This window comes from Octopus bimaculoides, chromosome 16 (assembly GCF_001194135.2).
Source record: "Octopus bimaculoides isolate UCB-OBI-ISO-001 chromosome 16, ASM119413v2, whole genome shotgun sequence".
Lineage (NCBI taxonomy): Eukaryota > Metazoa > Mollusca > Cephalopoda > Octopoda > Octopodidae > Octopus > Octopus bimaculoides.
In genome coordinates this window covers 54854941-54866704 of record NC_068996.1, presented here as the reverse complement: position 1 = coordinate 54866704, position 11764 = coordinate 54854941, and the positions used below count along the sequence as shown (strand labels likewise).

The 11764-nt window shown below is 36.3% G+C and overlaps 1 protein-coding gene and 1 long non-coding RNA gene across 2 annotated transcripts in view; one reads left to right on the top strand and one right to left on the bottom strand.

Annotated features, from left to right (window-relative positions):
- Positions 1–259: 259 nt before the first annotated feature.
- The window catches only part of LOC106871182 (large neutral amino acids transporter small subunit 1-like), a 91112-nt gene continuing 79607 nt past the window's right edge, over positions 260–11764 (bottom strand). Inside the window, 2 exon segments of the mRNA XM_014917516.2 lie at positions 260–715; positions 1419–1596. Coding sequence (XP_014773002.1) covers positions 639–715; positions 1419–1596 — 255 coding nt within the window. The 3' untranslated portion in view covers positions 260–638.
- Positions 8155–11764, top strand: part of LOC106871183 (uncharacterized) — a 62877-nt gene continuing 59267 nt past the window's right edge. The window contains exon 1 of the long non-coding RNA XR_001409633.2: positions 8155–8695. This is a non-coding gene — a long non-coding RNA (uncharacterized LOC106871183). The remainder of the gene's footprint in view (positions 8696–11764) is intronic.

Sequence of the window (11764 nt, the reverse complement as noted above, 5' to 3'; positions counted from 1 at the left end):
CTTGGAGTGTAAACAACACACAGAATACTCCGGACACGATGTGATATATATCCACCTTTGCTACTACAATTATCTCCGGAAAATACCCACAAGGATTCTTTACATGGATGTTTACTGCTGGAATGGAGCTACACTCCAAGTACTGTTTCTTCTTTGTTCTTTTTTCAGCGCATCGCTCTCACTTCCTACTACAACTCTCCTCTTATAGATGTAATAATCCATTCCTCTACTATTACTATCTCCGATGAAGGGATACATTGGATTTTCCCTGAAACAGCTGTAAGACTTTATCCATAAAATTTATTTCTAACTTTGCCATTGTTCTCTTTATTCTCTTCTCTCTTTATACATACACACGCTAATACACGACCCATGTTATATTCCCCACTCATGTTGCAACCACGACAGAGGCAAAACTAGTTGGTATACAGCACTTACTTGGTATTACCTGTATCTTTGGGTTTGGTCGAAACTAATACCCTACATAACCTTATATATATATAGAGTTATATGTGGTAACCACTGAATGACTAGAGATAGAACCTATACAGAATCCAAAGATAACAGTTAGAAAGTGTTTTCTTATTTTCTGAGCTGGTGCATTGAGGTCTTTCAATTCTGAAAGTACTTTCACATTTTTAATCCCAATTCAATTCCTCATCAACATCAACCTCAACTACATCTAGTGTCTTCTGCAAAACACATGTGATTTTATCTGAAACAAGTAGAAAAATAAAAGCAATGTCATAAAAATTCAACATTTAAAAGATGTGGAAATACATGCAATGATCTGGAAGGAAATAGCTTTCATACTTTATAATGATGCTTAGTAATCACACCTCCTTATGTACACGCACATACACCGATAAAATATATATATATATACACTATATATAGAGAAAGACGGCTACATGTGTGTATGTACACGTACATATTCTTAATGTCATACAAATTTTATAAACTGTTGAGAGAATTATGGCTCTTGGAAGCACATCATATACAACTATAAAGAACAGCATGTAAATATTGGTTTGTAAAAACCCTTTTGAATACAAAAAGTCAAAGGCCACCTATATACATGCATGAACTAATAATTGCATTCCATAAAATCTAGATACAGTAAAGTCCCATAGCAGCTTATTGCTACTGTTGAGAGGGGGGGGAGCAAATTAAATTAACAGATGCTTTACTACAAGGCCTTGCAAACTCATTAGTATTGACATAGTTTTGAATTAATCATTCATTACAGGGTAGGTATGAGAAGTCAGATGTGGCCTGTTTGAACATGAAGCTGGTAGAATATTTGGGCCCCAGACATGGGGTCTAGTTTAAACACTAAAGGGTTAAAATTGAAATATTGAATGAATTTGTGTAATGTGTAATATTTCACCAGTTGCATCCCGTTTATAAATACTTACATAATGAAGTCCTGATTATCAATGGTTTATTCTTCCATCTCACACAGAATAAATATATGATGCAACCAACAGCAACGATTCCAGCGGCGAAAAGGCTCTCGTGTGGTTTTTCATAAAATGTTAATGCCACAATTATCAAACTCACAAAGAACAAAATTATGGGTAAGGCTACAGGCACCTGAAATAAATAAATAAATAACAATGAGTGGTGACATGCTGAATGACATTGATTTCAAATGTTGGCACAAGAGCAGTAGTTTCGCATGAGGAGCATTTACACCAACTCCAGTGCATGACTGGTACTTATTTTATCGATCCTGAAAGGATGAAAGGCAAAGACAACCTTGGCAGAATTTGAACTCAGAACATAAAGAGCCAGAAAAAATGCCACTAAGCATTTTACCTGGCATGTTGATGATTCTGCTAGCTTGCTACATCCAGACAAAGAATAATATTATATGCAAAAAATTTCTTGAGGAATTGATATTTGCTGTTGAGTTTGAGAAAGAAAACAAATATCAATGTGTGTTTTATTCAGAAAATGAAAAAAATGGTTAAGAAAGACTGGAAATATTCAAAAGACCATTATTGTTTTAAACAAGTGGAAGAAAAGAAAAAAAGGGGGTGGGTTGTATGTGATATACAATTCATGATTGTATATCAATTGGTTTAGAAAGATTTTCCATGGTGGGATGCCTTTCCTGTTATTTCTATCAGGTTTCATGATGTATAATTTAGATCAGTGGTTCTCAATTAGAGTCCAAATGGCCCTTAGGGGTGGTCCATAACAGATTATCCTATTAAAATTTATGTACAATAAATCAGTTATACTTTTACAGTATACAAAATATTTTATTTCTTTTTATATACAATCCCTAACAAAAAAAAAAAAAAAAAAAAAAAAGTGGGATATTTTTTTGTAAACATCAAATGGCTATGAAAGGTCCAGTAGGGTAAAATAAAAATGAAAGGGTCATTAAGTAAGAAATAGTGATGAACTTCTGATTTAGATAGTGAATTAGTGAAAATAGTTGTTTCTGGCTAGTTGTAGATGGCTCATTTAAATTAAGAAATAACTTGTAAAGATTCCATCACTGCAACTACCATAGCTTCTACAAAAAAAACCAAAAAACCTGAAATGATGATTGTGTTTACACAAGAAATTACCAATGTCTGGCATATAATAACCACAAAATATAAGGGATGGGGACGGTAGGTTATCACTTGCTCTCCTATTCTTCATATAGTCATTTCAAGTCTTAAATTCTCATCATCATTTAATGCCCATTTTCCATGCTGGTATGGGTTGGATGGTTTGACATGGAACTGGCTAGCTGGGGAACAGTCCAGGCTCCAATTGTCAGTTTTAGCATGATTTCTATGGTTGGATGCCCTTCCCAACACCAACCACTGGCATCGATGCATTTATACAGCACCTGCATGAGTGCATTTTATGTTGCACTGGCCCCTGTAAAGGACAAGGCTTTATGTATGGATGACAGTGATTTTACTGGTCCCTTGTCATTTTGTCAGTGAGGCCCAGCATCCAAAGGTCCTTTCTCACCACTTCATCCCATGTCTTCCTGGGTCTACCCCTGGGTCTTCCTCGGTACTCTCCACAATTAGAGCTTGGCATCACATGACCAAACCAGCACAGTCTTCCCTCTTGCACACATCATCTGATGTCTCTTATACCTCTTAAATCATTTACACTCTGTTGTGTGTGTGTGCACACTGACATTACCCATCCAGTGGAGCATACAAGCTTCATTTCTTTCAAGTCCACACAAGTCCTCTGTAGTCAAAGCCCACGTTCCACTGTCATTTAGCATAGATGTACATACACATGCAATCTCTCCTCACAAATTATGTGACTACACACCAGGCTTTAAATGGAATCTTGAAAACAGCTACTTGAATTTTAAATGCTGCACTTAATTCTTGACACTAACAATGATGAAAGGGGTCTGAAAAAAAAAACATAAACATACACAAACTTTATCTGTACTTGACTGATTCTAGAGTGATATAAATGTCAATGAGATGCCCACCACCACTTGAAAATATGGTGCTTTATGGTCCATACTCTTGAGATGTACTTCCTTATCACTCTTGGCATAGAAATGAAGTGAACCAGAAGTTGGAGACAATTGGAAACTTGTAACCAACAACATTATCATCATTCACAATTTGTGACAACATCACTGTCATCATCATCAATGCCTACATAGCTTGGGTGGAGTTTATTTAAGGTAGATTTCCTCTGGCCAGATACTTTTCCTATCACCAATTCTTACCTGTTTCCAAGACAAATTATATTTCCCTATGGAAATATAGTCTCACTTTCATTAAATTCACTCAAGGACAGCACCTCCCCCTTTATCCTCGTTTTCCTTTTCAAGTGAAACTTGAAAAAGGCCAAGAGGGAAGTCTGTGTCCTCATGCCTTTCAACCTCATCCACCAGCCAAGCTCTTTTATCAAAGCCATCAAGCAAAGGAAAACTGCTGCCTTACCTGCCCAATTAAAGGAGGGCAGCAGGGCAAGCATCACTATGGACTCGGCTGATAGACAGATTCATATCACACACGACAGCAGCTGTTCAGGTGCACGTAGAATGGTTTTGCTGCTCTGTGCACACATTGTCTGACAGCACATCTGTGCCTGTAGAGTTTGTCTTGAAAAGGTAGTGCCCATTGATAACACTGTGAGGTCAAGGACATCTGGAAATTATCCATGGTAGTCCTTAACCAGAAAGTCCTCTGGAACAAATTTTCCAATTCATTTTTGTCAATGCCTAGAGTCTCCCTGAGAATGTTATTGCACTTCCCCACCACTAATCTCATTGCCTGAGTAGTAGAGGGGTTGCGAGTACCTGATGACTTTCTTGGAGTCAGGTGTCCAGTCTCAGTTGTTCCTTCATCCAAGACTGCAGCTTTGTCAAAGACACAAGTTGCAGAAAACATACTTCACAAAAGGAGCCCACAAATGTTCACCATCCAGAAATAACAATAATGTCGATAATGTGAATATGACTTTAATTTGCAGTACTGTTAGCTACATATTTAGTGTATAATTACACTTACATAATGTATGTATATGTATGTGTATATATATATATATATATATATATATATCTCCAAAGGTGGGCACCGTAAATCGAAAAGTTAACTTTGATAAATGTTAATCAGTTAATTATTTCATTATTTTCTAATGTAACAGAAGTTATGGATCTGTTCAGTTTCACTCATAGATTTTTTAATTAATTTTTTTTTACTAAACAGTTTGAAACTTTGTATACTGGTGTAATTTCTCCTGCTGAACATAGTTTACTTTGAACATTTTTGACAAAATTTCATATTTTAGAAGTTATTTCATGTTGAAGACGATGTATTGGGGTAATTTTAACCAATCAATGACATGTATTCTGTTAAAGAAAGCTACTGCTCTTTGCAATAGTAATCGAAGAGGAACAATTTCCAGGTTATCTCTACTAAATGTCACCACTCTGTTCTATTCGTATGTCAGACAAAGGGTGAAGGGAAAGTGTTGCTCCTTGGTCATAGCTGACACAAAAGAGAAGCTTTCCACTGCAAGAAAGACGATGCCACCTTTATCCTTTCTAGTCAGCATTGTGCATTCCTTACTCTTTCCCTCTCCACTGGCAGACAGCCACTTCTACACCATCAACTACCAACCAGAGAGCAAACTTGTGTGTACTTTTTTACAAGTTTCAGGAGGAAAATAATTTGTGTATGGAGATTGACTGATTCCACTGATTTTTTTCAGAGGAAAGCTTGGTTGGTGAACAACGTGAAAGACTATGGCTACAGTAGATTGGTGCCTGGAAGAAAAATCATATTTGTTTTATCTTCATGCTTTGATAAAGTTATTTTTAATCTAATAAAAACTTTTATATTGAAGAAATGTTTTTGTTGCTGATAAAAATCATAACAACAACCATACATCTCGTATTTGTAAAATAAGGCATTTTGAAACTACAAACATGTCAACAACAAAAAAGCTAGGTGCAGACTTGTAGATCTCTAGGTCTTTTGAACATCGGTGTGCTTTATGTGTGGATAAAAACCAAATTTTTCCCCAAATTCAGCCCTGCGGCTTAAATACCAATGCGTTTTATAGACTGGAAAATAGGGTACTGCTGTATCTCTAACTACATGTCAGGCAAACAAATAAATATATGTAAATAATATTTCTTCCTTCTTGGTATTGATTCTTTGAGGTTTACTGATTACTCCAACGCGAGAACCCCCCACCCACCCCAAAAACATGTAATATGCAACACAGGCAGTAAACAAAAAATAAAATAGAACGGAGTGGTGACATTTTAGTAGAGATGACCTGGAAGTTGTTCCTCTTTGATTACTATTGCAAACAGCAGTAGCTTCCTTCAACTGAATGCACATTGTCAATTGGTTAAAATTACCCAAATGCGACAACTTTAACACGAAATAACTTCTAGGATACGAAATTTTGTCAAAAATGTTCAAAGTAAACTGTGTTCTGCAGGAGAAATTACACCAGTATATGAAGTTTCAAACTGTTTAGTTAAAAAAAAAAAAATTTGTGAGCCAAACTGAACAGATCCCAATCCTCAAATGTTGATTGATTTTGTTTATTTATTTATTTTTTATCTAAGCTCAGGTTTTTTAATCTGCTCATTGTAAATTACAAAATAAATGAAAAAAAAAAAAGACTACTTGCTTATTGGGAAATTTGTAAGTTCGATTTAAAAAAAAAAAACATTTGTTTTTCTAATGATAATCAAACCAAATGTTCATTTCGAGCCATTCACCCAATGAGTATTTCTGCCAAATATGGTGAAAATCTGTTCAGCTGATACCCTGCTTTCGCTTACATGCGCAGAGTAAAAAAGTTAATTCCAACCAGAGTTGAGCTATGATGCTGCGCATGCATGTGATTTCTAAACTTTTTTCTTCCCCTAAAATCTTAACTTACAACATTTATTCCAGTTTTGATACCAAGCCACAAATTATTTCCTCTTTTATGGTCTGCCACTAATGTGGGTGCCATACCAATGTATCCAATACATAAATGTACCTATGTTTAATATAACATGAACACCATATGTGTTTTATATAAGATGAAAACAATCATATTTATTTCAAACGTATCAAGTTGTTTTGAGGATTTTAGTGAGTGAATATGACATTTCTCTCTCATGAATCTTATGACAGAGTTGTAAAATGAAAGTGATCTGAGGAAAAACATATTTTCCTGGTATTTAGCTGTTATTTCAAGCATATCAAGTTTTCTAGTGATGCAGAAAATGAGATGCATGAATAGCTTTTCACGATCTCTAAATTTGTCTCTCCACACATGATCCTAAAAAGATATGATGTTAATGGATGCTGTCATCATTTGGATCTACAAAATTGAGTGAATGGTTGACAACTTCATAAGTATAGAAGTAGCAGAGATTCACAAAAGAAGCATACTATTGGACATCAAATGCGATTCATAAAAAATTGGTAATCACTGTCGTTACTTCCAGTTTCTATTGCAAAACACTTTCATTGTTTCAAGAACACCAAAATCAAGGAAGTATGTCAGGAAGTTGCTCAACATAGACAACTCAGCGTTTGTGACGAATAGCTTTGAGGACATGCAACACATTGTGGATCTGTTTTCTTGTGCACCAGACATATTTCGTCTCAAGAGCAACATTTTGAAGACTGAACTGCTCTACCTGCCGTCATCAAGACATCTTTGTTGATCGAGTGAACCTGAGCTAGTGGCAGTACATGGAAGCCTTTACTTATCTTGGCAGCACAGTGACTTTGAGAGGCGAAGACATGGGTGTAAAGGCTCTTGGCTTTCCTGAGAAGTGTCTGCAGAACTTCCGAGATATTACCCACAATATGAAGATAACGGTGTAGAGTGCCACAGTGCTGCTTTGCCTCCTCTACATCACAGAGTGCACGATCCTGTATTGCTGACGTGAATCCAACGTCATCTGTGCTCCATCTTGCATATCTGATGGTGGTAGGATCACATTCCTGATATAGAAGTTGTGCACCGCACTGGCGCAGTTAGTGTGGAGGCTATCATTGCCTCATTGCAGCTATGCTGTGAGGGACATGTATGCAAGATGGCGGGCAGCTGGCTCCCAAAAGCAATTTTCTACGTTAAATTGCGTCAGGTCAGGAAGGGCCATGGTGGTCAAAGGTTGCGATACAGGGATGTGATAAAGAGACATATGAAGAACTCCGGCATCTCCGCAGACACCTGAGAGAAGGCACTGCAACACGATGAATGGCACCAACTGCTGAGGCTCTTAATTCAAGCTATTGAACAACAAAGAATACGAAAGAGTGTAAAATAACTTTGTCTACAGCAGATCAAGAGCAGGCCTTGTAGCCTACATGTGAACTTGTCAGAGATGGTTTCTGAATAGAACAGTCAACATTGACGTACAACGGGCAGCCTACAACGACGACACCACAAAGTGTTTATCTGAAATTACGCCGTGTCTGTTGTAATTTCCGGTTTGTATTGCAAAGACTTTCGGGATCTATTTTAAAACGGGGGCCACATTTTTCATTAATGTTTTACGTAGTGTTTTTGGTACGGAAAGACTTTCAAACTTCGTATACTTATCTATTTTGTGTTATAGAACAGAAAAATATTTTTGTATTCGAATTTATTTCATGTAAAAAATTGTCTTATTTCGATAATTTCAACCAATCACTGACAAGTATTCAGTTGTTTACATTTACTCCTTTGGCTGATTAAGCGATGTAAAGCGTATTTAATCTCCATACCTTCGTTTTATTTGCTTTTTTCATTTTAAATTTGCTTTCACCCTAACCCTAACCCTAACCCTAGGGTTAGGGTTAGGGTTAATTGTTTCAGAATCGTTTGTTTATGTAGTCGGCACTTAATGTATATCGGCTGAATGGACGTCAGTGATTGGTTGAAATTACAGAAATTTGACAACTTTCACATGGAATAACTTATGGATTTCTTTTTTTGTTAAGAAGACTAAGAGAAAAAGATGTTTTATATGACACATTCTACCAGTGTTCCAAGTTTCGAAGTGTTTCGTTAATGAAAAATGTGGCCTCCGTTTTAAAAAAGATCCGACTTTCGTTTTGTTAAAACACTTTACTTTCACTATTTTATGATTCTAAACTTCATGTTAACCAAGTGTGTGTGGAATCGTACTGAGACGAATATGGCCAATGACTAAACTTGGAGTACTTTGCTGGGATTAAGGCAATAGACTAAAAGCAAGGTATGCAAAAGATAACTTATTTCGATACAAAATCTCTCTGTACATCTCTGCAATAATGTTTATTTTTTCTGTGGCTGTTTGTTAGACGTGCGCATGCGTATTTTGTGGCTCAAAATAGTTCAATACAACTGTAACTGGGTAAACTTTCAGTACGAAAATAATTTGTTACTTGGTATCAAAACTAAATATCATAAACTAGTTCAAATAAGGCTTTTATTCAAACTTTGTTATTGCTCGCCGTCTAATCCGATATTTACTGCTGTCCAACAATTAAGACGCGTTGTTTTATATTATGTAAAGACAGTATCCATCTATCTACGTCATTTGACAATAATGCCACATTTTCGTACTCAATACAAAATATATTTTCATCTATTGTTACTTCCGCCTTAGGAAGGCTGATACACTCCTATGTACAAAATAAAGTAAATTTTTCAATTATAAAATCTATACAATACTCGTATACCTATTTGCGACATAGGTCGGGTTTCCACTACGACTTAAAACGGTCAGACTCGAACGGAAATCCTCCAGTAATTGCCATTTGTATGGAAATTTTGTCTTCACTATAAAACACATATTACTAGGTTTGTATCAGCCCCTTAAGACCCAATAGCTGAGAAAACTAAAAATATATTGCATGTATAGAAATAATTGTTTTATATGAAACGAAAGCTGAAGGGTTGTTAGAAGATACAGTATAAAAATTATTCATATCCAGAATATCGAAACAGAAACTACTAATTTGGTGCTTTGTGAACAGCACTATAAAACAATATGGCGATCTTTCGTTTTGACTTGCAGAACTGTCATCCACAACTCTGTAGTTATGCCAGTGTTTTTATTTATTTACATTTGTTTTAAAGTGAGAGGGGAGAAAGTGAAAGATGTATGTAATTGTATATGAAATGGACGTGTGTGCGAGGGGGAGGGAGAGGGGAAGAGTGAGTGACAGGATGTGTTGTCATGTATACGTAGATACGTCAATACATATGCATACATCTTTTTTGTATGTACATGTGCGTGTTTGAGAGCGATAGAGAGAGTGAACGTGTGTGTTTTCCTGTATAAGTGGCACTCAATCTCTCCTTCTCTCTCTCTCTCTCTCACATACATTCATACATCTTTCGCTTTCTCCTCTCTTTCACTGTAAAACAAAAGTAAATGAATAATTCTTTTTTTTTATGGAAATGACCGAACAGAGCCGATCCAGATGACAACTTTGCGAGGTATAACAAAACAGCCAAAAATATTACAAACTTTTTTTTTCTTAAAAAGCAGTGAAAAATAACGTTTTTCGAAAGGGCTGTCCCACTTTTGCTATTAGTCGGTGTCAAGAAGGTCAACAGGAGTTTCATTCATCTACCATCGGCTTATCAGTTTATCACCCTTCCCTATTCACTCGCTTGTCAATACTTGTGTGGAGAAGGGAGAGAGAGAAAAATCAAGTTGCAGAACAAAACAATATCTTAATTCTTTCGCTGATTTTTATTTATTACTATTTTTACAACACTAAATTCATGTATTACGACTGCGAGCTTGTTGGCTTTTGTTTTCCCAGCAGCGGTAATAACAAAAATTCCGAAGGTGATTATATAAATTTAACCGGTTTATAACTTTGTTAAATCAATTTTTTAATACCTTTATCAATATGGCAAGCGGTTATAAAAATCCTATAAAAAGTGCTGGTGAACGTGCTTTGTTTGATGAAAAATGGACTGAGCTTTATTTATTTTTTTATTGAAATAGATAACAAGTGTATTTGTCTTATTTGCAACGAACAAGTAGCCGTTCATAAAATATATATAGAGAGAGGCATTTTGTGAAGAAGCATAAGACTTATGGAAATTTGAAAGAATCCGAAAGTTTTGACAAGATAGCCTCCTTGAAAGAAAATCTGACCAAAAGACAAGCTTTGGCGATCTTACGGTACGAGTCCTAAATATCGGCCTTTTCCGTAAAAAGTGTCTTCGGCGATCTTTACCAAAGATCGGCCTTTTACGGAAAAGGCCGATATTTAGGACTCATACCGTAAGATCGCCCAATCTTTTTTTAAAAGGCCAATTCTTGAAAGTTAACCAGTTACTCGAGCTAGTTATGCAATATACGAAAATATTGCTAAAATCTCAAATCACATAGCGATGGTGAATTCGTGAAATAATGTATCCTTACGGCTATTGAGAATATATGATCAGAAAAAATTTGTTTGGAAATATTAGCTTATCAAAAACAACTGTTTCTGATCGTATTAAAGATATTGTTGATGACATTAAAAATTCTCTAAAATCTGATTCAGCAGAATTCGTATTGTATTCCTTAGCTTAGTGGTTTTCAACCAGGGTTCCGCCAGTATAGTCCATAGGTTCCGCAAGAAGTTACATAAACGCTAAAATCGACAGTAATCTTTGGCGATCATTCGGTACAAGTTCTCTAAATGCCAAATCAGTAGTCAGCTTTGCCTGCTGATTATCATCCACATGGTCAACATGTCTTTGTTTACATCAATTCGGCAATTTCCGTAAAGAAAGAGGGAAAGGGCGTTAGTCAGCAGGTAGCAGACAGCAATCACTCGCTACTCGCTTTCGCATTCTCTCTCTCTCTCTCTCTGTCTCTCTCTCTCTCTGTGTCTGTCTCTGTCTTAAAAACACATGTCACTTATCACTCGCTTTCCCTCTCTCTCTAGAGAGAGAGAGGATTAGGGTTAGTGATAAGTGACATGTGTTTTTAAGAGAGAGAGAGAGAAAGCGAGTGATAAGTGACGTGTTTTGAAGAGAGAGAGAGAGAAAGCGAGTGATAAGTGACATGTGTTTTTAAGACAGAGAAAGAGAGAGAGAGAGAGAGACAGAGAGAGAGAGAGAGACAGAGAGAGAGAGAAAGAGAGAGACAGAGAGAGAGAGAGAGAGAGAGAATGCGAAAGCGAGTAGCGAGTGATTGCTGTCTGCTACCTGCTGACTAACGCCCTTTCCCACTTTCTTTACGGAAATTGCCGAATTGATGTAAACAAAGACATGTTGACCATGTTGATGATAATCAGCAGGCAAAGCTGACTACTGATTTGGCATTTAGAGA